This window comes from Cydia splendana, chromosome 4 (genome assembly GCF_910591565.1).
Source record: "Cydia splendana chromosome 4, ilCydSple1.2, whole genome shotgun sequence".
Taxonomy (NCBI): domain Eukaryota; kingdom Metazoa; phylum Arthropoda; class Insecta; order Lepidoptera; family Tortricidae; genus Cydia; species Cydia splendana.
Genome location: NC_085963.1, coordinates 21,217,379 through 21,231,911, shown reverse-complemented (window position 1 = coordinate 21,231,911; position 14,533 = coordinate 21,217,379). Strand labels below are relative to the sequence as shown.

Below are 14,533 nucleotides of genomic sequence, written 5' to 3'. Positions count from 1 at the left end.
TCCCGTGTTATCGGCTACGCTCGTAGCGCGTAGCTCGGGCTGGCACTGAATGTGTTAAACACTACATATTCGCTAACGTCTTTCGTAACTTTGCTTTCTATACATCTCGCTCGCACTAATAGGATGCCAGTACGAGCGAGACGCATAGAAAGTAAGTTACGCACACGCTAGCAAATATGTCAGTGTTAGACTTATGGTAAGGCTACTGAGGAGTCGGGAAATGGCAGTTGAAGGGTTGGTGGTTCAGGCTTCAGGGCCGAGGGGTTCCGTGATCAGGCGTTGATGTGCTGTGAGGTTGAGTGATCTGGGGGTTGAGAGATTGGGTCAGTAGCGGGTCGGAGGTTGGATTTTGTGTTTGTACACTGTATTAGTGATAGGAATGATTACGAATTTAGTGATACGCATCATTATTCTTTTCATTCATGCGTCACGCGTCACTCATAAGCTGTGAACAATGCCTTACAATTAAAAATGGAAAAATAAAAAAGTATTTAAGTATATGCGTTACCAACTGATATGTTTGAAGTCTGGCTTATCTGGCATATCAGTTGGTAACGCATATACTTAAAAACTGATAATATTTTATTTTATCCTTTTTGAAGTCGGTTTTCTTTTTTTTGTAAAAGTTTTTTGATTAGTAAGTTTATTGAATTTTAAAATAAGTAGATGTCAATGTAAACAATATAAGGTAAGAAGTGAATAAATGTCATTTTTAAGATAGAATTACACTGATTTAAACTTACACGATTATTAAACATTATCAAACAGCACTCGGGACTTAAGAGCCAACAGGAGTGGTCATTCCTCCATACAAACGTAGTCCTCGTTTTCCTCCGTGGTTTTTGAAGCTAGAGCAATGATTTTTTCAACACAGATTAATATTGTCAATATCTGTGTCGGACCGTTTTGCTTTTTTTGATATTTTTGTTTTTTAAGGCGCTAGAGCCCTTCAAAAACGGCCAAAATGGCCTAATAGACTATGCCGCAATGAGAGGCGTGGTATTCAAAACTGATATCAATTAGCCAAAAAGCAAAACGGTCCGACACAGATAATTTCATAATCATTTAGATTTCCAAATTTGGTTACGATTGGTTAAGTTTTGGGGGAGGAAAAAGAGGACTACGAAACCTCGATTTTTGTCATTTTTACGCAGGATTTTTCGCCTCAGCTGCAGTTGTCCCTATCGCACTAATTTTAGGGGCGGAGTCAAGTTTCTAAATACGTACACAGCCAGAAAAGTGATGGGCAATAGTCGACATTTAATGTCGATAATCTAGTGATGTAAGAAGTTATCGATAAACCGTCTTGTGTGAAAATATCTAGATCCTAAGATACAAGGGGTTTTGGGTTGAGAGTAGGGAACACATTTTTGTAGTTATGATATACAATCTATTATGAACTTTTTGATTCTAATATTTCAAATTAGAAATCAAAATCAAAAATATTTTATTGCATGGTTAAAATGGGTTAACAAAATTTTTAGGTACCTACAGGCACGCTTCGTAATTGTCGAGCAATTTAGGGTCCTAGCTGAATTGGTTGTTCCATACTTACTCGTGCTCTATGGAATGTCCAATTTAGCTAGAACCCTAAATGGCTCAACAATCACGGAGCGTGACAGTACTAATGATTCATGTTCTGTATATCCTGCCCTACAATGGCGTTAATATTTGGTTGTCATGTCTATACTTCGTTTTTAAGCATTATTGAAAAAAAAAATAGTAAATACTAATATTAACCACTAAGTACATAACTATTACAAAAAAAGCTAAATAATTATACGATTGCATGCTTAAAAAAGACACGTCACCTTCACTCTAATGCTAAACAAACGAAGAATAAGAACTAACAGCGATAAGACCGCCTGTTGCTACCTTTATCTACATTGTAAATCGGTTTTAGGGTTCCGTACCCAAAGGATAAAACACGGGACCCTATTACTAAGATTCCGCTGTCCGTCCGTCCGTCTGTCACCAGGCAGTATCTCACGAACCGTGATAGCTAGACAGTTGAAATTTTCACAGATGATTTATTTCTGTTGCCGCTATAACAACAAATACTAAAAACAGGATAAAATAAAAATTTTAGTGGGGCCTCCCATACAACAAACGTGATTTTTGACCGAAGTTAAGCAACGTCGGGCGGGGTCAGTACTTGGATGGGTGACCGTTTTTATAAATAATGGTACGGAACCCTTCGTGTGCGAGTCCGACTTGCACTTCGCCGGTTTTTTTTAAATTTGTTTTTATGTTTGTGGTGTAATAAAGAATATTTTAGAGTCAGACCAAGAAAAGGCTACAGCAATTTTAATAGCACACGCAGTGCAAGTGTTATTTATATGTCATAATTTCATAGAAGCGACGTTTGAAATAATACTTGCACTGCGTGTTCTATCAAAATCGCTATAGATTTTTCTTGGCCTAACTCTACTTTAAATTACAAAGTAAGGCCTAAATTATAAAATAAGGCCCATCAATGTTTTTTTTTTTGTGTTTATTAAACTTGATATTTTGTCTATAGTATTAGCGGACATGGCCTCAAAATTTAAACCCGCTTAAGAATCGGGCCTTATTTCGTGCATTATATACAATACTACCCATTTTTGTGTAGTCATTATTTATACTATAGAAGCATTGTTTGAGAACCCAATTATTTAAACAGTATTTTTTTAAAGGGCAACGGTGGCAATATTTTAAGGTCTGGATAATAAGATACAGATCTTAATAAGGATATCAATGTAAGTGAATGTTACCATGACTACCAAACAAACAAATGTGATAGAATTTGCCAGCTGGCATTGTAACATTCAGACAGTTACCTATGTACCTAATCTGAAATATGAATAAATTAGTAATATTTTAAACAGGAAAGTAAACCGAATTTTGGCCTTTTGCTGGACACAATCACAATAGTAATTTGTTTTACAAGAGGGCAAAGTTTATCGCCACCGGTTGATGCATTTGCAGCACCAATGGTAGAAAATGCAAGCTCATCATCAACTGCATAATCGACGTTTGATATGACTATTGAATCCGAGCTTTTTGATCATGAATCATGATAAAACAAAATTTTAGAAGGTCGCAGAATAGTGGATTTAAAATATTTATTTTCTGTGATCTTAAATATCAGGCACGATCATACAAATTGTACATTTGCTGATCTTGCCTTTGTCATTGAAAGACGTAAGGGTTTACACAGAGAATATATATTTAAGTGTAATATGTGCAAAAAAAAGGAAACGATACACTCTGAAGACCCAAAAAGAAAATGTTAGTAAATACTGCTCCTCCCCATGGTTACTTGGTTCCTTATTCAACCTACCTGAAATTAAACGAGTAGGTTAGTAAATTATATCATTTTACATTATAAAGTTAAATGTATCAGTATCTCAATCACTTACTCACTGGTGGACATGGACGCAAAATTTTTGCCCATCTACTTATACTATCTTATAAAAAATGAAATTTTGAAAGTTAGCACGCTTAAAGTTCGTTTTTTTTGCATTAAGGTAACAGATTTTGACATGTCTTATTAAAAATTACCATTGAAAAATAAGTCATAGCAAATATGTTAGAATTATAAATCATATTAATCATATTAATGAGCAAGAGCACCCTAAACCGGCGAGCGTGTATGAGGAATGTTATGAATGTGAAGGAAGCGAAAGTGGTATGTCAGGATCGTAGCAAGTGGAAATCCGTGGTCTCTGCCTACCCCTCCGGGAAATAGGCGTGATTGTATGTATGTATGTATGTATGTATTAATCATATACTTTTTTATATTCTTTTGCTTTCATAAGTAATATAAACTAATTTTTGAAAGCGTTTTTCAATAATTATTAATAAAAAGACACGTCATGATTGTTTACCTTCTTTCTAATGCTAAAAAATAACGAACTATAATAACCGGGCCTTATTTGGTACAGAACCTTGATTTGATAGGTACATCGGATATTCTGGGCCCCTGAGTTTGTTACGTAAAGGACAAAATGGTGACATGTGGTTAGAGCTGATACTGTTAAACTAGTGGTTCTGTGCGCTAAGTATAAAAAATAAGCTTCAGCGAACTCATTAAGCCTAGAAAAAACCCTACACCCTACTGCCACTTAAGTCAGTCTTGAGTCTTTGAATCAATTTCCGTAGTAGTACTACTACTACTAAGGTACTAGGAGGTAATAAGGCCTATAGTAGGTATAATAAGGCCTACCTGAAAAATAATGTTCTTACAACAGTGTAACCGTGTTAGTTATTTGAGTAACATATATGTAAAGTGATACAATTAAAAGCTAACAGCAAACCAGTACATAAATTATATCTTATGTACTTCTTATGAATTACACTCTTATAAAGGTTTCGGCTAATTACGCTTAATTACTTGAATAAAGGTAGATGAATTGCGTGCGGTCCAATAGGTAACCACAACTCACGGAGTCCAAAACAATAAGCTGATCAGCAAAGTCAAGTAAACAAAGCCAAGTCACAGTAGTAGAAAGATTATCGAGTTCCGTAAACGTAAGCCGGGTCAAAAAATTCAATCGCAACACAGTAAGTAATAAGTGAACGCCTCGTGGCAGTAACGCACGAAAAATAACATTGCAAATTGTCGGCAATGAGGCGCGCGCGGGTGCAAGCGTACGCATCTGTGTGCGTGCATTACACACACAAATACAGTCTCTCACGCCCCGTCAGAGCGACGGGTATATTCAGCTTGAAATCTCAAAATTGACTTTTAGCTCAGCTCCCGTTTCGTCTTAATCGCGTATTTCGCGCGGCTAGAAGATGTTGATGTCAACTAGAGCCAGTCTTCTCCGAGACCACGGGGACAACGCCGTCCTCGACACGTCGGAGGTAAATTTTAAAACTTAAATACTCGATTAAGTCCCGAGTGCAGTTTGATAAGATATAATTAATTAATTAATAAAATTACATAACAAAATCAATTCCATGTACTCGTTTACAGAGTACAGAGGGTTATCCAACAAATAGTTAGTTTCTCAATTTGCGCTTAAATAAATGCTTCATCACACGGTTCATTTTTCAGATCGGCAGGAAACTGTTCATAGTACTACTACTAGCAGTAGTATCATACGTAGAGTTGACAGCATCTTCAAAAAAGTTTTTATCTATATTTCACAAGTATACATCGTTAGATTCATCCTCATCATTGTTATGTATGGCAAGAGAAATGTGTTTCCGTAAAATTAATAATTTTGAAAAACGTCTATAATATTACTTTTAGAATATTAATAGGCGACGACACGCGGCAGCGGTACCTATACACACTTAGATATAGTATTTTGAGCAGAATGATTATTTTTTCAACGCAATATATTTGTATATACAAGTCTTTAGGAATCTCGAAAGGCGAAACATGATACGGGAAAATGTAGGTCGTAATCATAGTAGAAGTCATAACTTGTATACCTAACATTGGTAGTAAGCACAGATTTGACTCTGACGCAGCAAACGTGTTAATTTTAAATTGGATTAAAGATATGCAAACCAAGCAAGTAGAAAACAATAGAAGTTGATAACTTCAAAGGAAAGTTTTGTGTATTATATTTTATGCGTTCGCTTGTTGGCCTGCTTCAGTAGCACAAGCTCCATTGGTATCTTTCTTCTTACAACAACAACTTATTAAGCTTATGAACATGAATAGTAAGATCCCGACCAAAGAGAGTAGCGCCGACCAAGGAATATCAGGTAAACTCGCTTTGCTTTCCGTTTCTTTTGTGTTAACCTCATTAGCCCGTGGAACAAGAGGCTTTGGGTACCTGTAAACATGGGTAAATATATATATTTTTCAAATCCAGTTATCGTCATTCAAAGCACGGGTAGTAGTAATATTTTCGAGTGCTAATTTTCTACTTTTTACAAGCTTTTATTTAGTTTCACCTGACCGTTGTCTGTCTGTCTGTGTGTGTAATCAAATCTTGCAAGTTAAATTTTAAAGTGTATGTATTAGATTGTATTAGTACACAAAATATTACAAACAAATATTATTACGTATTGTAAACATGATCTAGTATAGGTATTGTAGTAATTGAAAGACAGCTGCTTTACTTGACTGTATCTTAGCGATAAGGTTTATTCTTATCATAATTAATAAACCTTGCTAAGTTTGCTGGTTATTGATATGATCATAGAGGTTTTAAATCCAGGGATCGATTCTAAACCTTAAATTGCACATTTACTGTACAATATTTCAAAAGAAACTTCCCAGGAAACTTACTCTAAATCTTTTATAATGCCATTATAGACATCTTCCATGACATATTCACCATCAATAAAATCATCGTGTTTAAAATTGGCCCTTTTCACTTTCCTGCATGTGGCATTCTTCATTAGCTTAGCCAACGTTTGTACATCCGTGTCTTTCACCATGTCGTCGTCCGACGAGTAGATAATTTTAGTTCTAACAGTGATAGCCTTTAACGGATATTCTGGAGGATCTTTACTATCGTACTCTTCTACATTTTTTGATTCCCCAAAATCCCAGCGATGAAATTTTTTATTCTTGATATTTTGTGCCCAATGAATTAATATCTTGGTAGAACCACCTCTCGTCTCAGCTATTGTATTGTTGTTTGATTTTATGCCCTGTAGATGTAATTAAATAATATCAGCAGAAATTGAGCTACTAAGGTAAGTTGAGAAGGATGGCACGGATAAATAAAGCTAACAGTTCTTTTGCTACTTCTTAAAAAAAAAAAACAAATAGATTCTCTTCTAGGGTATCAGTCGTAGTCTTAGTTTACCGGCCCGCTCAGTCACCCAACCACCATGACGATGTCAAATGCTGAAGAGGTCTTACCATGATTTTCTGAATGTTTAATTCGTTACAAATGTTTTCCCATGTTTTTCCTCCGAGGCAGTTATCAGGGACCATATCCTCGATTGGTCCGTAAGCTTCATATGGGAATATTTCATACGTGTCTACTTTTATTAGTGCTTCCTGTAAAAAATGCGCTTAGGTGCTTAATTTCAATAGTGTCTGTTAAACTCGGGGTCCTCTGGGAAAAGAGCAAACATCTAGATGTTTCCTCTATATCTAGAGGCTTCAACAGCGCTACCTATGTAGATAAAATATTACTTTACTTTAATTTCAGATTAGGCATCTTGCAAATTTTAATGACTTACATGTAACGACGTAGGATCGTCCAAGTCTTTCTGGAGATTCGTGTTAGTAATTGTTGTGTGATACCCGAGTGGAGCCATTAAAAACGCCCTGTCAAATTTTTCATTGTAGTCGGTCACCAAGGAATTCAGAACCAAAAAGAAAGTTCCTCCCAACGAATGGCCAATATAATGTATCTTCTTAAACGTGGTCAATTTAAGAATATAATCCACAGCAGCAGCAAGGTCGAAACAGCCGATTTCTTCATAAGAATAATTGTTAAATTCGGATTTATGCGCATGCGGTGCATAAGTGGCGTGAGTTTGGCAATATTTATTGCCGCGTGCGTTAAATAACCACACATCGTATCCTAGACCATCAAGTGTATAGGCTGAAAGAAATTTGTTACATTGTAGTATGAACGTCTACAGAAAAAATCGTTTGCGAAGGTCTCTGTTTCAACTTGGGCAAAAATGATTCCGTATCTTCGAAAGTTCTCCTCTACAGGTCGCAATTCTCAATTGAATCTCGTGAAATTTTGTGAGCAGGTTCTATGAAGTTATGCTGGTGTGGTACACCTCACAGAGTCACTAAGTTTAGATGTATTTAGAAAATATTGGACCTTTACTAAGCATCAAATTATATATTTTTGTGAACACCAAGAGGCCATATTTTTAATTTCTTTTTTTGTTAATTAATGTACACACATTTTGTAAATATGTGTACCTATATAGTTGTTAGAGTTTAGTTTTAGTTTTAATTTGAATGTTTAGTTTAATTATTTTGTTTATACTTTTATTTTATTTTAATATTTCTTTCACGGAAGTACCTATTAATAAAGATTGACAACTCACCTAGAGACTGACTCTTGTCTTGATTGAGAAATCTGTCAGAAGACTGAAACATACCGTGGACCAGTAAGACCGGGCACTTCTTAGTTGGAAGTTCTGAGGAAAGTCTAATCATCTTTAGCAAGTATCCGTCCATGCTTCCGAAGTCATGTTCAGTCGCAGATCTTCCATCTTTGAGTTTTACCTTTTTTACTTCATTTTTTGTCGCATTTCGATAATCCTTTAAAACCAAAAGTTTTCTTTAGAATATTTATGTAAAAAATTTAATAGAGCACGGACCCCAAACATTTTATAAGTAGGTACTTACTTTCAAAGGCATTTTTAACAAAAATTTCTTTGTATGATTTCCAGTACCACTTGTGACGGTAGTGTTTTCCACCTTAATTTCTTCAGCGTCACATAATAATAAATTTCTAAATGTTGAAATGAATATTACGACGACACAACTTTTTAGCAACATCATTTGCTCAAGAGTCTACAAACGTTTGAGCGATATCCATGTGTTGACTTTAAAACGGTTAATTATTAGTACAATTAATGGGGTAATAATGAGAGTTTTCTCATTAATTTTTCATCTAGTAATTAATGGTATAAGAGACTATTATCTTGCTATCATCGTCGCCTAACCGAACACTCTTTGTCATCATCAATTCATCATGTATGTAGAAATACGTTCGCTGCTAGGTAAAAGCCGCACTCACCACGCAATTTATTTTTCATTTCTCATGCTCTGAAAGAGGGAATTGTTGTTCTAAAACGTGTGCAGAAAATGATACGTTTCTGTACTAGAGCATTTTACGATCCAAGTACGATTTTTTAAATGTTTTGTACGATAAGCAATTGAAATAGATTTTTTATACAATTTAAATTCTGATATTCAACCCCCCATTCCATAAATAATGAAACTTTTGGGTAAATTGTCACGTTTAAAAAAACACATGTAAGTATTTTACTTTCCTCGTATTCGAAATGAAAAGTTGAGTGTTTACCTCAGAAGAAAGGCACCATTTCAGCCTCGGACTATTGGCGTTCTCACTGCGTTCGAGCGCCAAACTACTTCGCCGTATCTGGCCCAAGAATGCGATTCTTTTTTGAGATTTTTTAAGGTACATGTGTTTTTCAATATGTTATTCAAATTTACTACAATCATTTAAGTATAACAAAACGTATAACTCAATAATATTCTCCTTTGTTAAAATTTTCTACAATATGTCGCAGTAAAAAAAATTGTCTACGTATTTTTGGGCCATCCTGTTTAAAAAGCCTAAATAATAAGGACTAAAGATAATATAGGGTAATTAAAAGCATATCACTTTTGTTCATCTTACTTTATTACTCCATTATTAGTTTAACAAAAGGTAACTACAATAAATAACTAAATATACATAAGTGCTATGTATTTTCGACTATTTGTTTCTTTTCATTGCCTTTTTATCTACCAAAGAGCTTTATGCATATAAATATGACTATGGCAAGCCCCACACCAAAAATTATTAGTCCGATCCACCAAGAGAAACTCTTGTTAGTTTTCTTCTTCTGATCCGGTGTGTCATGCCTTTTACTCCTGTAAACATGTTACAATTTGATCAAAATTCCATGAGTCCTAGTTTTCTTCGTTTTATGGTTTTGGTCATAAATATCATTATTTTTTAAATCATTTTACTATACTAGTACAAGGGCATTAAAATATGACAATTTAAACAGATGATTAGTAAAACAAACCCAGGGAGCAAATTGATACTGCCATTCATTATTAGGTACTAAATTAATGTTATCCCAGGCAGGGTAACAAATATTAAAATATACTTTACCGTATTTCCTTGCATTGTTTGGTAGGTAACGTTTTTTCTAACCGGTACTTATATGCCTAGCCGGACAAAAGGTAATTCCTGCCTCAGCTGTAGCCATGCCTCGTCAGCAATTACTACTTTTCCCGTCCTCTGATTAATTTACTACCTATTGAATTCCTTTTGAAGGACTATTAAAACTTAGATATATAACACACTTACTCCGCCAAATCTTCTATAATGCTATTGTAAACGTCATGCATTACATCATGCCCGGCGATAAAGTCATCGTGTTTAAATTTCGGTCTCTCCACTTTCCTGAGTTTAACATTAGTCATATTCGATGCCAATTCATAAATGTCATCTTCGTCGATCATATCGTCGGTTGGCGCAAATATTAATACAGTAAGAACAGTAATAGCCTTTAAAGCATATTCAGGAGGATTTCCTCTATGCCCATACACTTCTTTATTATTATTATCTCCGTTATCAAAACGAAGAATTTTTTTCTTCTCGACGTTTTGTGCAAAATGAATTAAAGTCTTGATAGAGCCACCTCTCGTAGCTTCTTTAGAATTTTTGGTATCATTTAGATCCTGTGAATATAATGCTGTAATATTAGCGAGAATAAATATGTTAAGGAGATTCCGAAGACTAGACCATATTTCAAAAGTAGAACTAGACCCAAAAATATATGGCATATATGAAAGAAAAAGCAACCAAGGAAGAATCTAATCTACGGTTCGGCCTAAGCCACCCGGATCACGGGTTTTTGACAGCAAGCAGTAACTGTACTTTCTATCATATTCTGAATTGAACATATAACTACACGGTTCAGTTTGTAGAGTGCATCCATAGGTTGCCGTTCAGTCGCCTCACATAAATTCAGTCTTTTGCTAATAGAATTACGGTAAAATTTAGAGCACGCGGTTTTGGCTGTAGATAGAAATATCACAAGATGCTTACCCTGCATCCCCTATTCCATGCACACGCATTATCGGAAATAATTAGGATATCATTTTCGCTCCATCCTTTTGACACAACAAGAAATTTTATATTATATCTATAAAACCTCCTAATTGATAAAATCAGTAACGGCCTGAATTTTCTAATAGTAGACAAAGTCAGCAAATCAATTTATAAAAGAAATTGACAGTGAAATTGCCCTGGTCAACACTGCAGGCTTTGCAGTAATACCTACTGCTGGAGTTGACTGTAGCACTGGCGGTTACTGCTTCTTCTTGGGTGGTTTCTTAGGTCTTTGTTGGTTTTATCTAAAAAGTAGTTTGGGGTTTTAATGTTCTTACCATGATTTTAGCAATTTGCATTTTATTGCAAATAAGTTCATAATTTTTCGAACCCAAGCACATCGATGGCATGAATTCCATGTTGTCCTCATCATTGTAATATGGAAATAGTTCATAAACTTTTGCTTGCTTAAGATCGCTCTGTAAAATATATCCATATATAACAATATTACGGTACTGTTAGTAGTACTGGCAGTTTGTGATTGAAATATTATGGTTTTAATATATGCCTATCTTATTTCGTAGGTGTGACAAGTACTAATGTTTGTCATATCATGATATCATACCTATAAAATAAGCCTAACCTATCATAAATACTCCCAGGGCCTAGTAATATGCGGTGCATTTTTAAAGATTATTGGACTTATTGGTGTTAAGCTTAAAACCCTTCAAATCTAAAATAGATGTAAATAATCGGGACTAGAACATAAATTTGATGTGACTTGACTTCGTGCCAGTGTCCAAGCTTCTATACAAACCGATTCCTGTTGGCTTGCCTGTTTGAGAGTTACTTATTGAGCACAATATGCTAATTTTTTTGAAGAAATTACATAATAAACTTGCGTTGAAATACTTATGGTTGATGCCACACCATAAACTTTTGCAACTTTGCATTCTGAACAAAACAGCCCTAAGAGACCGAACTTATTAGATTTTGAAAACGTAATGTTTTTCTAGTAAAAATCGCAACCACATAAAAAAATTGGAGGATAAATGCTCCAATATATGTATCAAATTTTTATTTCGTTCCCATTAAAATACATTAACGCAAAGGATGTTGCAGGCAGATGCTATACTCACATAAAGTCTTTCGTGAAGAAGCAACTGCTTTTGAAGAGCGATGTTAGGCATGCGACCGCTATAAGCAACTGGGGCCATCAGAAACGCCCTATCAAATTTATCACTGTACGACGGCAATAACGAATTTAAGACTAAAAAGAAAGTTCCGCCCAATCCATAACTAATATAATGCAATTTCTTGAACCCGGTCGTACTGAGTATGAAGTCTACTGTGGCGGCGAGGTCAAAATAGCCGATTTCTTCGTAGGAGTAGTTAAAAAATTCAGAGGGATTTTTTTCTGGATCTAAACTGACGTGCCTTCGGCTATATTTGTTGCCACGAGCGTTAAAGAGCCACACGTCGTATCCGAGATCCTGCAGTTTGTAAGCTGAAAGAAAAGAGGTCGTCATTTTTAGAGAAAAACACGAAATAAAAAAATTGCAACAAACTCTCAAACCTCAAAATTATACGTATAACAACTGACAAGTGAGTGAAAAATTAACGAGTTGACCGCTGATTCATAAAACGTTTTGAACCCACCTAGATTCTGTTCCTGTTTTTGTCTAAGAAATCTGTCTGAAGACTGGAACAACCCGTGAACTAGTAGCACCGGACAACATTCTGTGTCTGCATTGCTAAATTCAGAGGACAGTCTAAATATTTTCAGTAAGAAACCATCACTTGTTTGTACGTCAAATGAAGTAGGGGGCCATCTTAAGGTGAGTTTTGATGGTACATTCTGTAAATTTAATGAAACAATGTTATTTGGGCCAGCCGCATTTGAACGTGTCAATGTGGACGTGTCAGCCGCATCGAAATTTCGGCCTTTCTAGCTTGAATATGCAAGACTGATAGGGCTTAGAAACACAACAAAATTTCGATTTTCAGTATAGGCAGCGGTAGGACTAGGTAATTTTAGCGGACAGATGTATTTGACAAATCGTGCGTTAAATCATCGTCTTCCCCAATACAGTCTGATTTGTAAAAAATTGCTCTCCAAAATAATTTGACTTGATAATTCAATATTTATTATTCTATTTATTAATTTAACTATGAAAGGAAATGGTGACTATATAAAGGGCGTTTACATTGACTTACAGTTTCATTGTGTTCAGTCTGATTTGGCGAATTAATTGTACTTTTATCTATACTAGTGACAGTAGGCTCTTCCTTCTGTAATTGTTCTGCGCCACACAATAAAATACATTTGGGGGTCAAAATCAAAATTATGACACAGTCCTTCAGCAACATCATTTTGCCTGCAAGCTCGGATCGTTTGTGTGTTTCAATAGTAATTAATGGCTTGAGAAAGATAATCACTTCATTATCTTTAGTGCCTAGTTAATAATCTGAACTCCTTGGCATTGCAGTTGATTAGAAGAACCTCAAATTCATCATCATTAATTCAGGTGTACAAATCTGATAAATAGCGCTCAAGGATTTTCTCTACAACGGGTTGCTTTGTTAAGGTGCGTTCAGATCTAGCGAATATGGTAGCCTGTACAGAGAGAGCGGATGGGAGGCGATGTGCGGGAATCAAGCAATAGAATTGGTTGTGATCCACATCTCTTCTCCGCTCCGCTAAATTATGGTCTCCTCTCATCTCTGCCTCCTGAAAAGGTAGCCTAAGCCGCGAATGTGCGCCTCGCGCGCCAGGCGCGAGCCGTTCACGAGTCAACGCATTATGTTCGCAAAATCTGGCAAAACCTTTAGTTTATATTTTGACCAATACTTGGGCATATTTTACAAGCCGATCAAGGAATTCTTCCCGCTCTGCTTCTACCAGTTCGGCAAGATACTCAAAAACCTTTCTGTTCCGACTTCTCGTTATAGGTACGCAGTATTTTAACACATTTACGTATACGCACGGACACATAAGCCATAAGTAGCAGCCCAGCAGTGGAATATACATACCTGTAACAAGAAAGTTTTTGTTAAAAGCATTACATTTATAATACAAGCTTCAATATTAGTAAGAGACGGCGTGACAAATGGCAGGGTGTCTAAGGTTTAATGCCAAATAAAACTGATCCTAAAGAATTAAATGCTTTACAATTAAACCATTAATTTATAACTGATACTGTCCTGGTACCTTTTTGCCTAAAATGTCACGTATATCAAAGGAAAACTGTACTCAGTACTTAAATCGTAATTCATGCTCATTAGATTACTGTGATGGCTGGATCTTAAGATGTAATGTACGTATCAGTAACTGGTGAAGTAATAGCCTTCTCACTTTTTAATTAAAATATATGTATACCGTCAACCGGGGTGAATAAGGATGGCTGGGGTGAATAGGGACACAACTTAAAATGTGATTTACCTGACAATATCGTAAAAAATACCCACAACAACTGTATTAATCGATTGAAAATATCCGTAGATTTGGAATGATCCAATTTGTGTGAGAAGTAATTAGGAAATTGTCGTGTAAATCAAATTTTAAGTTTCGTCCCTATTCACCCCAGCCATCCCTATTTACCTCGGTTGACGGTATGTGTTATATATTCAAGAAAAAGAGACGAAGGCCTACTAGTACCCAAGGCCTTTAGCATTCGTCGAGCCCCAGTAGGGCCAGCGGGTACCGTATTGCACGGCCACATACACGTCGTCGGAGGAGGGGGGATCAAGCGTTTCTGATCCTCCCCCATTGTGAGGGGGCCCTGGCGATAAGCCGCATTTGAACGTGT

The 14,533-nt window shown here is 35.8% G+C and overlaps 4 protein-coding genes across 6 annotated transcripts in view; 1 reads left to right on the top strand and 3 right to left on the bottom strand.

The window, feature by feature from the left end:
• The window catches only part of LOC134790202 (syndecan), a 596,526-nt gene that overhangs the window by 310,997 nt on the left and 270,996 nt on the right, over window positions 1–14,533 (bottom strand). The window lies entirely within an intron of this gene.
• The window catches only part of LOC134790217 (uncharacterized), a 413,186-nt gene that overhangs the window by 242,667 nt on the left and 155,986 nt on the right, over window positions 1–14,533 (top strand). The window lies entirely within an intron of this gene.
• On the bottom strand, window positions 4,768–8,552 carry LOC134789539 (lipase 3-like). The gene is made up of 6 exons (XM_063760113.1): window positions 8,276–8,552; window positions 7,972–8,188; window positions 7,141–7,508; window positions 6,815–6,955; window positions 6,233–6,600; window positions 4,768–5,774 (listed from the first exon to the last, which is right to left on the bottom strand). The coding sequence occupies exons 1-6, from the start codon at window positions 8,429–8,431 to the stop codon at window positions 5,564–5,566; spliced, it is 1,461 nt and encodes a 486-aa protein (XP_063616183.1). The 5' UTR covers window positions 8,432–8,552; the 3' UTR covers window positions 4,768–5,563.
• On the bottom strand, window positions 9,319–13,240 carry LOC134789538 (gastric triacylglycerol lipase-like). Its single transcript, XM_063760112.1, has 6 exons — window positions 12,942–13,240; window positions 12,384–12,582; window positions 11,864–12,231; window positions 11,063–11,203; window positions 9,978–10,351; window positions 9,319–9,532 (listed from the first exon to the last, which is right to left on the bottom strand). Exons 1-6 carry the CDS (start codon window positions 13,095–13,097, stop codon window positions 9,400–9,402), a joined length of 1,371 nt encoding a protein of 456 aa, XP_063616182.1. The 5' UTR covers window positions 13,098–13,240; the 3' UTR covers window positions 9,319–9,399.

Excerpts from the sequence above, each read along its gene's own strand:
- LOC134789539 (XM_063760113.1), bottom strand. The coding sequence starts at position 8,431 with ATGATGTTGCTAAAAAGTTGTGTCGTCGTAATATTCATTTCAACATTT. Across the intron at positions 6,956-7,140 it reads ACGATCCTACGTCGTTACAT|GAAGCACTAATAAAAGTAGA; the intron begins GTAAGTCATTAA and ends CATTTTTTACAG. Across the intron at positions 6,601-6,814 it reads TAAACATTCAGAAAATCATG|GGCATAAAATCAAACAACAA; the intron begins GTAAGACCTCTT and ends TTACATCTACAG.
- LOC134789538 (XM_063760112.1), bottom strand. The coding sequence starts at position 13,097 with ATGATGTTGCTGAAGGACTGTGTCATAATTTTGATTTTGACCCCCAAA. Across the intron at positions 11,204-11,863 it reads TTCTTCACGAAAGACTTTAT|AGCGATCTTAAGCAAGCAAA; the intron begins GTGAGTATAGCA and ends TATATTTTACAG. Across the intron at positions 9,533-9,977 it reads ATTATAGAAGATTTGGCGGA|GAGTAAAAGGCATGACACAC; the intron begins GTAAGTGTGTTA and ends ACATGTTTACAG.